This window comes from Antechinus flavipes, chromosome 4 (genome assembly GCF_016432865.1).
Source record: "Antechinus flavipes isolate AdamAnt ecotype Samford, QLD, Australia chromosome 4, AdamAnt_v2, whole genome shotgun sequence".
NCBI lineage: Eukaryota > Metazoa > Chordata > Mammalia > Dasyuromorphia > Dasyuridae > Antechinus > Antechinus flavipes.
This window is the reverse complement of record NC_067401.1, coordinates 120,205,057-120,225,490: the sequence shown is the minus strand read 5'-3', so window position 1 is coordinate 120,225,490 and position 20,434 is coordinate 120,205,057. Positions and strand designations below refer to the sequence as shown.

Genomic DNA, 20,434 nt, shown 5'->3' with positions numbered 1-20,434 from the left:
CCCTATTTGGAATTTCCTTGGCAGAGATGCTGGAGTGTTTTGCCATTTCCTTCTCCAGTTCATTTTACAGATGAGGAACTGAGGCAAACTGGATTAAGTGATTTATCCAGGGTCACACAGGGCAGATTTGAATTCAGGAAGTTGTCTTACTGATTCCCAGCCACCTAGCTGTCCTTAGAGCCATACTAATTATAGCTCAATCAATTAATATAATCTGATGGAAGCTACTTCCTTCCCACCCTTTGGTATTTATCCCCTTTTTTGTCAACCTCTTGGCTCACTTAAATGTAGAAATATCTCCAATTCAGACCCCTTTTCAAAGTAATTAAGTTTGTAAAAAGTGAACTAATGCTTATATTAGGAAGATACTATATTTAATATTTGTTAATCTGCGTGTTTGGGTATCAGTGGCCCAGATGTTCAGCAAGGGCAGTCCTGCTAGTCATTTCATTAAAGATGCTTGATGCCCTAACTGGTTGGCTTCCTTTTATTTTCCTTCAAGCAGTGGGCTTCCTTATTATATTTTTTTTAATCTTATGGCTGCTTTCCATTCCCTTCTTCTGTTTTGTTTTGCTATGAATTGCTTCTCTTTGGTGAACTTATCCTAGGATGCATGACTTTGCAAACGTTTTTAGCCATTGTGAATTTTCTCATTTTTGTAAATAGCTCATCTGTGCTACTCCCTAATGACATTTTTTTTTTCCTGTAAGCAAGTGAGGTAGAAAAATAAATTGTTTACCACAGACATGCTGTGTGCTATTCTCTCTTAGCTTTGCAGTTTCCTAGTCTTGCTTTGGGGAAGGTGAAAGCACCAAATAACCAGTACCAATGACAGCTGGATTTTTAAAATTATAAAAGCATTCTAATTCCTTTTCTATGCACATTCCTCTTTATATGTTCTCTTGGTTTGAGGGGCACAGGATTGCTAGAAATGCATCCTGCCATTGTGTGTCTAGACCACAAAGCATCTGCATCTTACCACTCGATTATAGTCATTGCTCCCCTCTCCAGACACTCTCTCCCTTAGTCAACAGCTACCAAAGTACCCAAAGGTTATGTGCAGAGTCCCCATCTTTGGTTCCTAAAGGTCTGCTTTAGTGCTAGGAATGATCTGGTTTCTGCATGTTGAACCCAGAGTTGTAGTAGCTTTCTAAAACTATGGAGATAAGTGGGACTGGATGAAATAACAAAACATTATGAGGTTCCCCAGCAAGATGGGAGGAAACCAAGAAAAGGCATCCATTTCTTAGAGGACTAGAATTGAAAGCAGGAGACTTGGATGCCAATTTTCCCTCTTTCTTATCAGCAGCTACTAAACCTTGAGCAACTTATTTAACTTACCTCAATAAGTTTTCCTCTATAAAATAAGTGGATTGAAGTCAGTGGTACCTAAGGATCCTTCTGTGATCTAAACTACGATTTGATCTTTCTTCCTTTCATTGCCTCTTGACTCTATCTTCTACTAGGATGCCCTTTTGCTTCCCTTTCTCCCCATGCTTCCCAAAACTTTTTTCCTCCTCCTCCTTTTGCTCCTTCTCTTCTTCACCCCAAGCTTCAGGCTTTCCATTGTCATCTTCTAGACTTGCTACAACATCCCCTTTCTCTTCCCCAAAGTCAGGATAAGAAAGAAGTGGGAGCTGGTTTTCATTCTCAGGTTGTAGTACTCTTGTCAATTGTAGAATATGAGTCTGAGTCACTCTGAGGAGTTTAACTCAGAGCCCCTTGACCTCGTTATCTTCCCGAGAGACATTACCACTTTGGAAGCAAGCAGTAGGGCCAAATATAGAATCTAGAGCTATTTTTCCCAGCGTGGTTTGGTATGAAATGTGATCTTGGATTTTCCAGCTGGGTATTCCTACACAAATCTATCCTCCACCCTAATGAACATTCTTTGATGATGGGTGCACCCACCACCTTCATATCTTTCCATTTGTCTATGTGTGCCATATATAAGTGAGACCTTGAGGAGTGAATCAGTAAGCCTTATTCCCACTAATGGAAAAGCAGCTCAACCCTATGCCTCATTGATTATAAGTAAAGAGCCTCATCTGGGAATTCAGATGAACTCTAATGGATCTGTCTCATTGTGGGATATATCTCTTGGATATGAAAGAAAAGTACATAAACCTCCTCACAGTGTGATGGAAGAGAAAGACCCCTAGATTCAAAATCCCAGAGAACCTGGGTTCTAATTCTAACTCTGTTACTCAGTATCTGTGTGATGCTGGGAAAACTCAGTCCTGGGAGAGGCAGCATGATGGAATACTTCACCTTGAGTCCTGCCTCTTTCATTTACCATCTGTGAGACCTTGGAAAAGTCACTTCACTGTTTTAGTGACCTTGGGAAAGACATGTGAGGCCATCTCTTATTCCCAGTTCTTTCTAATTAATGGATCAGACTAGATGAATTGTTAAGGTGCTTTCTACTCTAAATCTTCTGGTTTCTGTGCTTCATTCTGTGGGATAATAAAAATTAATAACAATAATATTTCTAAGCCTTAATTTGTCCTATTACTTCAATTTAACTCCAAATTTCTTTAGTCCCAATTCTCATTTTTTAAATTTTATTATAGATTTTTGTTTACAAGATATATGCATGGGTAATTTTTCAGCATTGACAATTACCAAACCTTTTGTTCCAACTTTTCCCCTCCTTCCATCCCCCGCCCCAGCTGGCAGGTTGACCAATACATGTTAAATATGTTAAAGTATAAATTAAACATAATATATGTATACATGTCCAAACAGTTACTTTGCTGTACAAAAAGAATCGGACTTTGAAATATTGTACAATTAGCCTGTGAAGGAAATCAAACATGCAGGCGGACAAAAATAGAAGGATTGAGAATTCTATGTAGTGGTTCATAGTCATCTCCCAGAGTTCTTTCCCTGGGTGTAGCTGGTTCAGTTCATTACTGCTCTATTGGAACTGATTTGGTTCATCTCATTGCTGAAGATAGTCCCAATTCTCAATGTGAGGAAAACAGTAGAATTCTCAGTGCCAGACAGTCAACTCCAAATGCTGGACATATAATTTGGAAGACCTGGTCTAGATCTTGACTCGGTTATTAGCTATGATGACCATGGACAAATAATGTAATCATTCACCTTCACTTTCCTATTTGTCAAGTGAGAATTTCAATAGCCCCTCCTTCAAAGAGCAGTTATAGAGTTCAAATTATATATTGCATATAAAATTATTTATAAACCATAAATATATATGTTGTTGTTGTTTATTAATTTTCAGTCATGTCTGATTCTTTGTGATCCCATTTGGGATTTTCTTGGCAGAAGTATTGCAATGGTTTGCCATTTCTTCCTCCACTTCATTTTACAGAGGAGGAAACTGAGGCAAACAGGGTTAAGCAACTTGGCCAAAGTCACAGTTAATGAGCATCTGAGGTCAATTTTGAATTCAGGAAGATAGGTCTTCCTGATTCCATTCTGGCTCTCTATACACTGCACCATCTAGCTGCCTCCTAAAAAGTGTGTGTGTGTGTGTGTGTGTGTGTGTGTGTGTGTGTGTGTGTGAGAGAGAGAGAGAGAGAGAGAGAGAGAGAGAGAGAGAGAGAGAGAGAGAGAGAGAGAGAGGGAGAGGGAGAGGGAGAGGGAGAGGGAGAGGGAGAGGGAGAGGGAGAGGGAGAGGGAGAGGGAGAGGGAGAGGGAGAGGGAGAGGAGAGAGAGAGAGAGAGGAGAGAGAGAGAGAGGAGAGAGAGAGAGGAGAGAGAGAGAGGGAGAAGGAGAAGGAGAGGGAGAGGGAGGAGAGGGAGAGGGAGGAGAGGGAGAGAGAAAGCGCAGCAGTAATTATTGCAAAATTGGGCAAAGATTTTTCTATCTCTGCCTTCTTCAAATGAAGTCTGTCATTCAAAAAAGCATTTTTTAAGCACTTACTTTGTGTCAAACACGTAACCAAGAATCCAGATCATTCCAGTTCTCTTTAACTCTAGAATCATAGAATGTGGGAACAGAAGAACCTTAAAGATAATCTACCCTGTGAACATTTAACTTCTAGTTTTCTTGCTTCTTTAGAGATTGAGCAAACTATATCTCAAGGGCTAAATTCTGAAGCAGCCTATTTTTGAGCAGTCTTCTAAATAAGAATGGCTTTTATATTTTTTAAATAAAATAAAACTTTATTCAAAAATATTTTTAAAATCTATACAAAAACGGGCATTCAGGTTGTTAGTTTGCCAAGTGCTATTCTAGTCTTTTGGTCCCAGAACTGCCTTCACCATTCATCTCATGAAAAAACCAAGGCCTTCAGGGGCTTTCTGGGCAGTCGTGATTCCTAAGCCTGAAATCTTCTATCAGTCAATCAGCCAGTATTAATTATTCAGGCTGTGTGTTAGGCTCTGGTGATGACTTGGTTTTCTCTTCTGGGTTGCAGTAAGGCTCGAGTGCCACAAGCTTTTGAATGGTGGCCTAATCCTCCCTTGCATAGGGAAGGCGGTTTTCTCTTAAATCTGAAGATTTCACATTTTGGGTTCCAAATTGTATGTATACACACAAGCACACATCTGTACATACCTGGATATGTTGTAACTCTGCATAGTATAATGAAAAAGGGGGAGGGGATTTGAATTCAGAGGACAGGGGTTAAAAACTCCAGCTCTTTACTTCTACTTGAGTCTGCCTTGAAAAGGTCACTTAATTTCTCTTATACTGAGTTTCTTCATCTTTAAAGTTAGACTCAATGATCTCTAGGTCATTGTGACAAATCTAGCAGTTTATCTATGAACAGCATATATTGCTGTATAAAGATACATTGAATAGCAGCCCTCCAAAAATTAATAAATAACAACAAACTTGTCATACCTCTCTAATAAGACTATAGCAATCTCCTTAAGAAAAAATTTTTATCCTGAACACAATCTTTTATCCTAACAAAATGGCTTGTACTTAGTAGATGCATAACAAATCCTTGTAAAATTATCAGCAGCCCCTGATAATGAATGGATCAATGCATGCAAAACTTCAGTCATCTTGTGCATTTTCTCTTTTGGAATTATACCTGGCCAGATTTTTTTTTAAAAGCAAAACTGCTTCTTCCTGTAAGTCAACAATGTGTAATTCAGTGATTCCCCATTCATTTGACTAATTTTTTTTTTTAATCACAGAGGTTGTTAACTTCTTTTATATCATGACTCTCTTGGACAATCTGATGAAGTTTATGCATTCCTTCTCAGAAAACTGTTTTTAAATGCATAAAATAAAATATACAAGATTATGAAGGAAATAAATTATGTTGAAATACAGCCATTGAAAATATTTTTAAAAACAAAATGTGGACTTAATTTAAGAACTCCTGATTTGTCAGGAGAGTGGCAAACTTGCTGCTTACAAAGGGAAAGAATCCTTTGTTGCCTTCTAAAGCCAAATGGAAATAATTTAAGGATTATCTATTGTTGAGGATTTTCTTTGCCCCTATTCTTTTCCCTTAGAGAGTTAGTTGACTCTTTCCAAATGAAAAGGAATTTTATGGGCTTAACTTTTTGGGTCAACTTACTTTCCCCTGGAGTGTTTGCCAGGAAGATAAAGGAAGATGTGAGTAGTGGATATAGTAATAGAAGGTAGGAAGAGGAGCATAAGATGATAGGTTAGAGATCAGCTTCTCAGAGTCTCAGGTCTGTATGACTGAAGCATTCGGGGGACTCAGTTTCCTCATCTGGCCAGTAGAGATAATAATATCCATCTCACAAATATTGCCTCATAGGATTCTCATGCTGGCTGCTAGATGATTTAGTAGATAGAGCCCTGAGATTGGAATCAGGAAGATTTTTCTTCATGAGTTCAAATCTGACCTCAGATAACTAGCTGTGTGACCCTGGGCATTACTTAACCTTGTTTGCCTCAGTTTCCTCTTCTGCAAAATAAGCTAGAGAAAGTGACAAATCACTCCAGTATTTCTGCCAAGAAAACCTCAAATGGTGTCACATATGGAGTCACTTCTGAAATGACTCAATAACAAAAGGATTCTTATGAGGATTACGTGAGTTGAGATTGAGGCAGCCCATAAATATTCAAGAATTTAACTCTGATTTTCTCCCTCCCCCCAAAAAAAAAGTAATAATAAATAAGTGAATGAATAAACTAATTAATAAGTTAAAAGGGGTAGTTAGGTGTCACAGTTGATAGAGCAGTGGCCCTGGGGTCATCAGGAGGACTTGAGTTCAAATCCTTCCTCAGACACTTACTAGCTGTATGACCCAAAGTTAGCCATTTAACCTCAATTACTTCCTTTAAAAAATTACATTCTTGAAGTACCTATTATGTGCTGGCCAAAAGTGTTCCATACCTATGAAAGGGATGTGATGAAGCACAGAGCAGTATAGCTGAAAGAATCTGGAGAGTCAAAATAATCTGAATTCCCAGCCTAGCACTGCTGCCCAAATGCATCATGACTGGACAGACTGTAGTAGAAGTAGAAGGAATCGGAGCACTCATGTAGTCCAACTCCCTTACTTGAAAAACAGGAAAATGAAGGCTCAGGGAGAACCTTGGGCTTAAAGACAGAAGACCTAGCTCTTCTCTCTTTGTCTCATCATGGCACCATTGAAACAATGGCTGACTTTGATGTCAAAGATCCTGGACTTAAATCTTTCCTCTGTCACACATTACCTGTGATTTTACACAAATCCCTTAGCCTCAATTTTCCTCATCTAAAAATATAAGCAGGTAGGATCTAATGGGTTTTTTGGCTGATTCTTAGCTGCAAAATAGGAATATTAATATTTAGACTATCTATCTTAGAGGGTTGTGAGTAAAGCATTCTGTAAACTATAAAATATATTTGTATATACATATATACATTTATACATACACAAATATATGCTTATTGTTGTCATTATTGTAAGAGACAGCAGATCTAATGTAATATACTAAGAGCTAACCTCAGAGTTAGAAAGACCCAAGTTTAGAGACCAATTCTTTACACATATTGGCTAGGAAAATCACAATGTCTCAAAGCCTCAATAGCTGTCTTAAGATTATAAATTTAGATGAGATGCCTTCTATGTATTGGTGGAGGGAATTTCTACTCCCAAGTTACCTACACTGATCTTTCACCCCTCCTCCCCCCAAAAAATATAATTGCCGAGCACTATATAACAATGTCCAATGAGAGAGACCACGTTGTAGTTTTTTTTCTTTTTGTCTTACCATTTGCTAAGGGATTTAATTCTGATTTAATGCCCTTCTCTCCACAGCACTGACCATCACCCTACTCTATTTAAAATTGCAGCAGGGGCTTCCTGGCTCACACAGATTTACAAAATCCATAATAAGTCTGCCAGCATGAACTTAATTACCCTTCTTCAAGCCCTTCACTTTTAATTTCCATCAGCAAAAGCAAATGACACGTCTAGACCTTTTAAAAATAAATAAATAAATCGCTCAAGAGTGTGCATCTGTTGACTGAAGGTGAGAAGTGACACCAGGCCTGTGAGAATGCCAGGGTCCCTCTAAAGCAAGGGATGGCTGGAAGCTTTTCAAGCCAAAAGGCAAACAGTATTTGCTTCTGTCACTTCCTTCTCCTGGAACTAAAGATAGGGACCTCAGTGAGCCCAGAACTTCTCCCACTCTTTGGCCAGGGTCATTTGCTAGTAAGATGAATCAGGAGGCAGAAGCTCGTGCCCAAGAGGATCTCCCTGACAACCTTCTCTTGCTTTTTAGTCTATTCTGGGCTGTACCCTCTCTTTTCAAGTCTCTTCTAGTTCTAAATCTTTGAGTCCCCTATTCTTCCTTTCACTAGTGCCCCCCCAAAAAAAAGAGCAAATGGAAAGTCTCCCATCTTTTACTTCAATTTTAGTTTTATGCCTCACCCTGTCAATTCATTTCAAAAAACATTTATTATGAACCTCCTATTCTCTGAGGTGCATTATATGCAATTATGAATAAAGAGCTGCCCTCAGAGCCAAGAAAACCTGAGTTCAAATCTCGCTTCTGATATGTACTGAGGAAGTAACTTAATGGTTTGGTATTCTAGGCAACTGTCTGTAATTATAAATTGCAGAGATGTTGATAACCTGTCTTGGGAGAGGGAATTTTCTCAACTGGGAGCCTTCTAAATCAATGAAATCAGAGGTCCATTTTCTACCTTTTATCTTCAGCTATGTTTCAGACTATACTTTAATATCTATTCCCAGAGAGCTTCTACTCTAATTGGAAGGAAAGAAACATGTATGTATATGTGTGTATGTACAGATATATATATGCATTATATGTGTATGTGTCAAATGAGTTAACATGTAACATGCTTTGCAAAACTAAAAACCCTATATAGATGCCAGCTAGTGTCATTATTATTAAATATAAAGTAATTTAAGGGAAGAAAGGAGCTCACTGATCATTGGAATCTAGAAAGGTCTTTCCTAATAAGGTCCATGGAAATGCATCTGGACAAAAGTTAGGAATTCTCAAAAGCAAAGGTGGGGAATGAATCATCCCAAGATGGGGGGACATCCTGTAAAAGATGTGAAGACAGAAGATGGGGTGGGACGGACAGAGAATAGGAGGTGCAAGGCAAGGTGTTCTTGGACACACCATCACCTTTGGCAGTCAGAGAACTTCTGGAAACATTTCCCTTCTCTTCCAGCTGCTTCTTCCCTGCTCTTTGCTGAGCAGAGAAGCAGCTGTTAGAAGCTCACCCCTCCAGCCCCTTCCACTTTGAGTAGGCCACAGTTGGAACAGCTGGGAAATTTGACAAGAATAATTGTTTGGGGAAGCAGAAGAGGCCAAAACAAAAACGAGCTTACGAAGGAGAAAACAGGATTACCTTCAGACTGCAGGAGACAATTCAGGTCCTTGTAAATTTACTTTGGGCCTGAGCAGGCCTCACGCCCTCCTGGAGGATCTGTAAAGAACCATGTTAGTGGATAGTATGTGGTTTATGAAACAAATAAGCAGAGATTATCAATTCTACTGGATGACATTGAGCTCAGGTTTTCTAGGGGCTTAAAGAGAGCTGAGAATTATGCTATATCCTTGAATCCAAAGTTTTGTGGGAAGGTACAGTCATGAAGCTTTCCTGAGCATCTGGAAAGATAGCTTACTTCCAGTGATCTCACTGCTTTGATGAAATCAATCTGTTATTCTGAAGAGGACCATATATGAGGAGACTCAATATAGGACTCAGAGACAGTAGCACCTACAATGTCCCCAGAAATAATTACCATATATATAGTGTATAGAGTAAACTCTGCACATTCCAAGAGAGAAATGTTGTCCTTAAAAGCATTGGAAGGGAGACTTAAGAGTTGCTGGCTGAGCTATGAAGGATAGGAGCTTTCCATGGGTTCTCTTCTCCTATTCTAGCCATCCTCCACACAGAATTCATTTTCATTTTCCAATGGAAGCTACCATATTTTCTATATTTTCCATTGGGCTTGAAGGCCAAAAAAATATCCTCTTGCAAGACTGGTCTTAGAATCCTAGATCTGGAGCAAGGAGGGATCTCACAGGCCATTGAATCATCTTTACACCCTCCTTATTTTACAGAGGAAGAAATTGGATGTTTTTAGTATCAAGTGACTTTTCTAAGGTGACATGGGGAAGAAGTGACAGTCAGGATTTGACTCTGGTTCTGTGGATGCACAGCCACTACTTTTTCCAAGGCCCTACAATATCTCCCTTCTTGTCATAACTAGGGAGAATTATGGGATAATAGATATAGATACCTTGTAGTCAAATCCTTCATTATTTATAGATGAGGAAACCAGAGGACAGGAGGTTGTGTTTTATCCAAGGTCACACAACTAGTTAGTGTTCTCTATATCCAGACCCAGTGCTCTTTCCACTAGAAGCAGCTGGCTCTGGAATATGATTTCAGATTCTACCTCAGACATTAATCATTTGATTTCTGCTTGCCTTAGTTCCCTCAACTATAAATTAGGAACAAGAATAGCATCTATTTCCCAAGATGGTTGTGAGGATCAAATGACATATTCATAAAGTACTTAACACAGTATGTGATAGGTGCTTAATAAATGCTTATTCTCTCTCCCTATTCCATTTTCTAGAATTGACAGAAAAAGAAAACCATGAAAAGAGCTTTTGGGGGGTTGTATCAGAGCTCTTGGAAATGGAGATGTTTCCTAGAAACTTGCTCTTGGAGAGGGACACTCAACCTAATTTGTGTCATAGACCCTTTTGCTGGGAAAATAGAGGACAGAAAAACCTGGGGTAAACAGAATCTGAGTTCAGGCAATTTCTTATTTCAGAGAGACGGACATCTGTCAGTAGGAGTATTCTCCTTAAAAAGGGCTGAGGACCCAGTACCCAGCACACTGGTCAGTCTGACCAGGCCTAGAATCTCTTCTTAGAATAACGTTGGTTTTTTTAAATGCATACCATTATAAAGGGATTCACAGAATCCTTGAAATTTATCCACAATCCTGCTGGATGGAGCCTCGAGCCAAGAACTCCTGCTTTTGTACCTCTCATTCTCTCCTCAGAATCTCCCAGAAGGTCAATACTGCCCTCCATTTTGGATTGTTTGGACTTTGCTAAAAACCCAAAGATTGGCTCTTCAACTGGGTGTCTTGGTTGACATTTGCTTCTGAGTGTCTCAGTGGTCTCCTGTCCTGGCCAAGAACTTTGAAACTGAGCGTGTTGGAGACCAGGCTTGGAGCTTACAAGACTGCTGCTTCCTGGGCAATGTCTAACTAGGGAGTTTGTGGGTTTGGATTTTTGCCTCAAGAAGAGTTGAACAGCCCCATTCCTTCTTTAAAAATTATGTTGATTGATTTTTTATATGCAAATATTATCTATTTCCCCTTTAGTGCCCCTCCCAATTAAACAAAAAAGATTTTCACAATAAACATGCATACAAACAAAACAAATTTCTCTATTGGCTGAGTATACATGGCTCATTTTGGATTTTAATGATAATATAACATTTAAACAACTCTTGTGAGGTAGATGCTATAATTATCTCAATTTTACAGATAAGGAAACTAAGGTTGGAAAAAGGTATTAAGTGTCTGGGGCAGGATTTGAATTCAGGTCTTCCTAATTTAATTCCAAGTCCAGTGCTCTAACCACTGCCCTACTAGCTGCTTTAAAATATCAAGGGAGGAGGTAAGTGACGTAATTCATCATCAGTCCTTCAAACTCAAGGTTTATCATAAGTAGCCCTACTCCTGAAACAAGTGTCCCCTTTAGACTCATCACTCCCCACCCCTCCATGACACATAGTCACATCCCCATACCCTTCCCAGCTAGCCCCCTTTTGATGGTTAATCTAACCATAAGAACTTTGGATCCAATATTCTCGTCTGTAAAATGGGAGGATAGACTTGATGAGGCTCTTTCTAGCTCTTGCTTTAAGATGTCTGATCCTAAATGTTTAAGAACTGGACACCACACTTGAGTTTTTGAGGATCTGGTGCTTTTGAATCTCATCTCTGGTTCTGGGCCCCCAGCTCGCTTCAAGGAGAACACCCTCAGTGACAAAGGCCTCTTCCCTGAAAGAAGTTGCCTGAAACTGGAGTGTTTCCACACAGAGCTTTTCTGCCGGAGAAGCTTTTGCTTCCCAGCAAAGCCCAGTATTGCTACTAAAAGGATAATATCACTTAATGAAAGAAATAATGCAAGAGGAAATCTGTGGGAAATGACAGCTATGAGCCTCTGAAAGCCAGCAGAGCCTGATCAAAGCAGTGCTAACATTATTTGAAAAGAGACAGAGAAGGCTGGGTTTTATTTCCCACCATCACCACTGCCCTTCTCCCCCTGCTTTGTCATGTTCTCTATTCACTTGGCGGGACTTAGTGGGCTGAGGATGAAGAGATAAGGGAGCTGGGTTTAGGCTTTACCTGACAGCCTCTGAAAAGAGAGCAAATAGCTGACCTGGAGAATTGTTCACTGGTGGGGAACAAAAAGTCACAAAGTGTCTGGGGAGGAGGGGGGATGAGGCAGAGTTGGCTTCTTCACACAGCTTGTTCCTCAGCCCCCTCCAAGAGGGCTTCCCACTTTCTTCCTAACACTTCTCAGAACTGGAAAGTAATTCACACAAATACATACACCTTCTGCACATCCAGCACTGAACTCCACTCCCTCCCACCCGTCTGTCTCTCCTACTCCCTCTTGGCATCTAGGATTTAACTTTGTCTTTTTGGATGTTGTCTTACTCTTTAAAAAGCAAACTGCACCATTTTTCTAAAGGCAGCAAATGGATATATAGAGTGCTGGACCTGGAGTCAGAAAGATTCATCTTTCTGAGTTCAAATCTGCCCTTATTAGCTATGACCCCAGGCAAATCAGTTGACCCCATTTGCCTCAGTTTCCTCATCTGTAAAATGACTTAGAATATCTTTGCCAGTATCTTTACCAAGAAAACCCCCAAATGAGGTCACAAATAATATCCACACATATTCTTTCTCCTCCCCATCTAGCTATATTTATCTCTCCCTCTTTCTCTCTTTGTCTCTCTTCCCTTCCCTTCTCTCTGTCTATATATACACATACATATATGTGTATATCTCCCTCTCTCCCTCTTTTTTTTTCTTCAACCGATTTCAAAACACAAAGAGTTTGTCTTGAGACTTGAGCATAATGGACATTCTGAGCATGGGGGCTTAGATCAACCTGAGCAGTAAAGGGTGTGACTTCCTTCCTTTTCCTTGTCTTCTTCCCTCCCTTCCCCTCTCTCAAAATACCTAATATGTGAGACTATCCTGGAAACTGAATGACACCGAGATCTTGATGCCCTTGTATATCTGTGACCCACTGTAGTCTTGAGCCATATATGGTGGGGTTTACTAAATTATGATAGGGTAGGCCAGGCTCTGAAACTTGGGGAGAAATATAGACCATCTAACAGTCCATAATTTGTCTTGTTCATCTTGTGCTGTTAACTTGCTATACAAGAGCTCTCTTTGGTCTTTCCACTATACTTTCCTCCTCAATCAAGATAGACATGAAGAAAAGGGAACCTTTTTTTTTTTTTCCTGAGGCAAATGGATTAAGTGATTTGCCTAGAGTCACACAGCTAGGAAGTATTAAATGTCTGAGGTCAGATTTGAACTCAGGTCCTCAAGACTTCAGGGCTGATGCTCTATCCACTGCACTATCTAGCTCCCCCAAGGGAATCTTTCTTGTTGGGTTATTTGTATAACTGAAGCACCAACTCGGTTCATCTGAAAGCACATTGACTTTCTCCTTCCTCCCCCAGACCTCTCTTTCCACCTATTTCTAATCTAGAGACTTTCAATTGAAATCCATCTCTTAGCTGGAAAGTTAGACTTGTTCTTTAAGTCTGATTCTGATTGGTTACTTTTCTCTCAGGTCTTCTTTCTCTTCTTTCCCATTTCATCCCCCTCTAGCCTTTCACAAGGGCCTGAGTTATCTATGCTCTGCTCGGATGGATCAGATTAAATTCCAATCCCCAGCAATTGTTCAGAGCTTGGTCACCTGCAGGTACTTTTATCTAAGATTAGGGATAATGGATTTCTCTCATCTTGTTAGCTGAGAGGTTTTCCCTCCCTTCTCTGACCTTTGCCCAACTGCACTCAATCTCAGAAAATAGATCCTTTGTTCCGGTATCTTTCTCTTGGCCGTCACTCCAATGACCAAACCCAGTTTCATGCCTCTTTTCACTGAGGAATCATCTCGTATTTTGTTGGAAGTAAACAATGAGACAGTGAAGTAGAGAAAGTCATTGCCCCTGTGGAAGAGAAATGGGTTATTGGGATTCTGTTTCTGACTTGAAGAACTTGAAGTTGAGGTGAGAATGGAAAAGGGAAGTTTGCTGAAAGAACCCTTTCCATAGATTTATCCTCTTGTTCACCACCTAACATATTTGATTGACCTTTTGGATATAACTTTCTTCTGTATATGGAGGTGGCCTACTAGAGGAAATACTTGTAGTCATTAAGATCTGGATTTGAATTCTACCTTTTGACTTTAGGTTACTGTAAGCTTAGTAGTCTCTTAACCACTTCTACACTTTATTTTCATCATCTGTGAAATGAGCATAATAATACCTGGGGTAGCTTACTTCACAGAGTTGCGAATTTCTATAAACCACCTTGTAAATTGTGAATTTGCCATAGAAGTGTCCAAGATTTTTATTGTTCTTATCATCATGATAGATAGGATAAGATCAGACAGTCGAGAGATACCCATTGACACTAATTCACCTGGATTTTTTTCCCCCAACAGCCCTATTACCATATTTAAATGCAAGTATGTCTATTTTAATTAATATTTTAAGTAGCTTAGAGTGCCCTCCTAGACTAGCCTGTTCCATGTGGAGTTTCTTTCCTCCTTTATAGTTTTGTGTAGCTAAGATAGTAGTTTTAGACTTTAGCAGGCTTTTAGTTTGCCATGTGTTTGGATCGCTCCCTTTCTCTCCTCCCCCCCAGCTCTTTCCCTTTTACTGGCTCAACAAACTTTCTCCTTTCCTTCTTGTCTTGCCCCTATCCCAAAGTCCTTCCTTCAAAGACCCAGCTAAGATCAGACTGATTGATGCCTTTGGACCTACCCAAGAAAACTTTTGTTATCTTTTTAAATGCCCTCCAAGATAGCATCACCTATTGGAAAGGCAGCTGGGGACAGGTCTCCAAGCATCCGTCTGTCTGTCTATGCAAAAGAAGGATTTGTGTGCTTGTGTGCTCAAGTTGATGTTGGGGGCAGCTTAAGGGAGGATGGGCAGTGGGGTGGCCAGAAGGGTAGAGGCAAGGTCTTTCTGGGCCTCTTCCTTTCCTTCTTTGCTTCAGCCGAATAACGGAAACAGAGGACTTTGATACTTGTTCTCATCTAGAATGTCTCCAAGGAGCACAGGTACTTTGGAACACTCTCGATGATTATCCCCCTTTAAGAAATCTACAGCTTAATCATGAAGGACTCAAAGATTCTTTCCAAGACTCCCTTTGATATCCATGGCTTCATCTCCTCTGGGCTGAAGTACCAAAACTGGAGGTACTAAATTGAGATACTTTGCCTCCTAAGAGTGAAAGCCTATAAGCAGATGCATTAATCCATAAGACTTGATCCTCATCAAATCCTCTAGTTGGTTTCCTCTGCCCTCCTGGGCTGGTACCCCTGTTGAGTGTTTTGCAATCCAATTGGATAGGGCTGCAGTGACATTGTCTTTGTGATGTCTTCCAACTGGAAGAAATCCCTCTATCCCCATCCGTTCCGGCCAACAGTCAGCAGCCTCTTAGAGAACAGCTGGTTTTAAAACAGCTCTTTTACCAGTGGTTCCCAGAGAGCCCAGTTTCGTACACAACTCTAATTGAATACGGTACAAAGAGACCCAGCCTCTGCCCTCTGTGGATTCAGGGCCCATGTTAGCCATTCCCAACCTTGCTTTGGAGACACCTCAAGTTGTCATCATTTACCTCCATCAAAGTTGTTAAATTCCAGCACTCAAGTTAAGGATAGGAATTAGACTTTTGATTTCACTGCTATTGGGAACTCCAATTTTCTTTACCAATGAAGGCTGTTACCTTCTCTGTGTGTTATAGTAGAGCACTACCAAGAACTCCAGAAGTTTAAATGATTTGCCCAGGATCACATATCCACTATGTGTTAGATAAGGGTATTGAATCAGATCTTCCTAGCTCCAGGGTTGGTACTCTATCCCATACACCATTTATTTCTAAATAATAATAGCAAAAGTTCATTCTAATTTACTTTTATAATAAATAGAATTTAAAATGGGTTTGTTGAAAAGACTAACAAAAGTCATAAGCCTTTAGCTAATCTGATTAAAAAGAAAAGGGAAGAAAATGAAATCAACAAAATAGTCAACAAAGTAAAATCATTAGACTAGAAGCAATAAAAAAAAGAATTTCACAGAGCCTACTGTGCATATTTATGCTAACAAAACTAAGAACACAAAAGAAATAGATTATCTTCACAAATATAAAATATGCAAACCAACAGAATATGAAATGAAGATCTTAAATAATCCAATTCAGAAAACTAGCAGTAAAGAAATTAATTGATTGAGAGAAGACTCCCGATCCCAATAGATTCACAAGAGAATTCTATCAAATTTTTAAAGACTAATTAATACCAATACTAAGCAAGTTATTCTCAAAAATTGAGAAACAAAGGGCAGGTAGATGGTACAGTGACAGATGGCCCTAGAGTCAGAAGGACCTGAGTTCAAATGTGATCTCAGATGTATAGCACTTACTAACTGTGTGACCCTGGGCAAGTCACTTAACCCCAATTTCCTTGCCAAAAACAAACAAACAAATAAATAAATAAAAAGTAGCAAAATATCCTACCAGACTTCTTTTATCAAACAAATATAGTGTCAGTGCCTAAACCAGGGAGGATAAAGTAAAAAAGGGAAAACTATAGACTATTGTTATTAGTGAATATCAATTTTAAAAGTAAGAATTCCCCTTCATTTTAGGGTAGCACAGAGAGCCAGCTTTGGAGTTTGGAAGCCCTGGGTTCAATTCCCACCTCTGATATGGAGTGGCTGTGCTACCCCGATTTAACCTCTCAATTCCCTAAACAGCTCTCTAGGATTATAAATGGAGGAAAGTTCTTCAAAAATAGTTCCTTATATTAATGAAATCACAGGTCAGTCTCTCTTCTTTCCCCTTCCCTTCCTCCTAAAATAAACCACTCACTTTAATTATAAAAATGAACAGATCATACTCATATATCATGTTCAGGTGGGATGGAGGGGAGGGCTACAAAATTAAGACAATTCAGAGGATGTCACACTTCCCAAAAGGTTGAGAATCACTAATATGTTACTCTAACAAGTTCATTTCTTGAAAAGTTCTTGTGTGTTCAGTCCTAACCCATGTCTTCCTCCTCTTCTACGATATCTTTTTTGGTAGGGGCTGGGGAGAGGAGGGAACAAGCAAAAACTATCCTTCCCCGAACCTTTACTTATTATCTTCCCTTTTTCATTGTGCCCAGGTTTTCCAGCAGCAGCATATGGACCAGTGGCAGCAGCGGCAGTGGCAGCTGCAAGAGGATCAGGTAGGGAGGTGTATGGAAGAGGCGGCTACACGGCATACCCCCAGTGTGCAGGGGAAGGTAAAAGCTCTGTTGGTATTCTGTGTGGCTGCATCTGTCCAGCACTCTGACCACTGGGTCACACTTTTGGCCAGGAAGCCCAGGGAGGGTTAGGGAAGAGAAGAGCTAAGGCTATAGAACTGGGACCGTGAGGCCTGAGGAATCTCTGAGGGCATGTGGAACCCAAACTGCAAACCAGAGACTGAATTTTTTTCCTCTCTCTCTATCTCTTTCATTTATCTTTAAGGAAAAAAAAAGAATCAAATTGTTTTTAAACTCATATCTCTCCTTTATTTGACAGCTGTGATCATTTTGCCCCCTGACTTTGTATCAGGTTAAAAACAGTCACCCTCCTACTGTTTTTTCTGACCTTATTAGGAGTTCTAAGGAGGTGTGAGAGAGGAAATTCAAAGACCAAAGGCCTCTTCCCCCGTGCCCTCCCCCTCCCCACCCAAAAAACATTATAATTCAAACTTATTTACCCATTCTTGATATCCAAAGTAGTGATCTTGCCCTTTGTTACCAAGAGGTGTGTTTACCCAGACAATGGATTCAGGTACAGCCAGAGTCTCAGAATGATGTGCTTGGCTGGAGTGAAGCTGTTTTTCCCTCAAGCTCACCAGCTCTTCTTCCCATATTCTTTGACCTGAGGCTGAGACCAGGCCAAACATCTCAGTTTGTGACCCCCTCAACTTTTCTAATACCTGGGCTTTTCCATTTCCCCTCATTGGTTCAGCCTAGCCTTGTGGCCAGCTTAGCAACTTTTGTCTGGCCTTAAGGAAAAACACCCCAAGCTATCATTAGTTGTTTACCCAAGGTCTTAAACTTTCCAAAGCCATACTAGAAGCTTCAGGGCCAGCTCAAGTTAAGTGCAAAAATTTTACTAGTAAAAGTTCAGTCTAACTGGCTGGGGCTGGAGGGAGCCTGGGATGCCAACTGGAGAGGTTCTGTCTTGGCTCCCTGAAATTTCCTATCTTGTTCTAAGCATGGGCCTCAGCTCCCCCTGGATATCCAGAGAGAAGCTACATTTCAGTCTTCTCAATGGTGACCAGAGGCTGGGCCCTCTCTTGAAATCACTTCAGTGGACATGGTTCTCATTCTCTCTCTGTGTCTCTGTCTCTCTGCCTCTCTTTTGGGGGGTGCTCTCTTTCTCTCTCTCTTTTTCTCTCTTCTTCCTCTCTGTCTCTGCCTTTCTCTATCTCTCTGTCTCTGACTCATTCCTTTTCTCCCTCTCCTTCTCTCTCTCCCTCTCTCCATGCCTCCTTCCTTCTCTCTCCCTCTTTCTTTTTCTGTTTCTCCGTTTCTTCTCTCTGTCTTCTCTCTCTGTCTCTTCTCTGTCTCGTCTCTTCTCTTCTCTGTCTCTCTCTCTCTCTCTCTCTCTCTCTCTCTCTCTCTCTGTCTCTGTCTCTGTCTCTTTTTCTCTCTGTGTGTCTCTCTCTGTCTCTCCTGGTTCTTACCAGCCCTGGCCAGAAAGACATCCTCTACCTCCAGCTAATGTGGAGGCATGAGTTTGCAAATGTCTCCTGGTGCCCTGTGGACAGGAGCTAAAGTGCATCTGGCTGGGAGCTTGCTCTGATAAAATGTGGCTCTTAAGGGATGGAATAGGGAGAAGTGAAGAAAAATGCAGAATGAAAATAAATGCCCAAACCCCAAACCCCTCAGTGATGAGAAGATGGCACAGTGGGGCCCAATGTAAGATATCAATAAAAGACATTTTTTAAAACTCCGTTCCATGCAAACTGGCACTTCCTGTGGAGCTACAAAGGACCCTCTCCCCCCACATCATCAATCCCCGGTTTTTCTTTTTGTGGCCTGTGGAACATAGGGGTTGCTGAGGGACAATTTGCCAGAGAGCTGGGAAGTGGAACAGAGCGGGTGGTTTTCCTAAAGCCCCAATATGACTAACCCAGGCAAGAAGCCACTGAAGTTGGATGTTGGGTCTGGGATCCCTGGTACCTGGGCTGGGGTGGGGGAAGGAGGAGGAGCCTTCTTCAGCTTTGGCCTGGGAGAATCCTTCCAGGGGCTCACCCTCAGCTCTGGCCAGTTGCCCCTAAGCGTCCAGAGGCTCCGGGGAGATGATTGTTGCCTTGATTCTGTGTTATGTTGGTTTTTTTTTTCCTTTTTTTTTGTTTTGTTTTTGTTTTAACCCTGAGTGCTTTTTTTTTTGGTACCTTGACAAGTGAGCTTTGGTCAAACCTGTGCCTGAAAAAAAAAAAAAAAAAAACCTCAAGATTTTGAGTGTTGTTATTTATTTATTTATTCTGTTCCATTCAGTTCTTTGTTTGTTTTGTTTTTTAACTTGCAATATGAAGCTAAACCTTAACCCCAAATAAACCTCTTCCCTCCCTCCCCACCCTCACCCCTTTGACTTTGTGGCAAGTTTAAAGGGCAGCATGGAGTTCTTTGCAAGTTGGAGAATGATGAATTCCCATTGCCTTCACCTCAACCTTAATCCCCAGCCCCACCCCACTCCCCAAAACCCCAGAGGGAGTCACCCTGTCCAGCCCCTAACCCAAGGACAGACCCATTTTCTGTGAAACATGTTTCGTTTTTTTTCCCTTTCTTCCTCCCAAACAATGGTGTTTTCTTTGCAGCCATTTTCATCTAGAGAGAAGTCTCCAACAGGTCATCTTGGGTCAGTCATTCTCATTTCTGCACTGTTAGTGAGTTGTATTCAGGAGTATTGACCTCAGACTCCCCTAGGGATTTGGGGATGGCAGCCCTAGGTTCTGAGGTAGCCCCTCCACAATGCCCCCTGCTGGTGTTTGTTTTGGCTCTGTGTCCAAAAGATCACCTGGATGCTTGAGGGACCCCAACCTTTTCCAGTGTAAATCTCCCCTGTGCTTGCTAAAATGTTCCTGGTTTGGGATAATCGGCCTTAGTAGAAGTCAAAGTTAGTGTAGTTGTGAGGCCAGGAAATGTGGTCAGGTTATGGAGATCTTTGCCTTTCTTTCCTTTAGATCAAGATTTGTTGCATGGTCCCCTTCCTCCCCTCCCACTACTCTCACACTCAAGTGAGGACAGTTTCCTGTCCTCCCATTCCTTCTGATTTGCCAGCTATCTTCAAACTAAAACAGACCACCCATCCACAAGGACGGGCAGAGCTCCCTTGCCCTGATGAGGTACATGTCAGCAGTGGATGCCCTAGTTTCAAACTTTGGTTCAATTAAGCAGCTATCTAGGGTGCACCTTCTATGTGCTTAATACTGTCCTGGATATGAAAGAAATAGAAGACACGGTCCCTGCCTTGGGGGAGCTAATAGACCTGGACTGCTGACCAATCAACATTTTGGACCCTTCTTTTTCCTTCCTGGATTTCTTTTCCCTCTTCCACCTCCCCTAGTCCTTTTGTTTGTGATGTTTTTCTTCAAAAACTACTGATGGGATATTCCCAAGAGCTGCTAACCTCTGGCCACAGGGGTAGGCAAGGTGGAGAGGAGCTGCCTTC

At 40.9% G+C, this 20,434-nt stretch overlaps 1 protein-coding gene across 9 annotated transcripts in view; it reads left to right on the top strand.

Annotated features, from left to right (window-relative positions):
• Positions 1–20,434, top strand: part of MSI2 (musashi RNA binding protein 2) — a 516,507-nt gene that overhangs the window by 452,909 nt on the left and 43,164 nt on the right. For 3 of the 9 annotated variants that reach the window (XM_051994222.1, XM_051994220.1, XM_051994224.1), the window contains exons 11-12: positions 14,158–14,181; positions 16,888–16,950. In XM_051994222.1, the coding sequence (XP_051850182.1) occupies positions 14,158–14,181; positions 16,888–16,950 (87 nt within the window). Of the gene's footprint in view, positions 1–14,157; positions 14,182–16,887; positions 17,008–20,434 lie in introns of all 9 variants that reach the window. The other 6 variants (XM_051994223.1, XM_051994221.1, XM_051994225.1 and 3 more) reach the window with 3 other exon arrangements.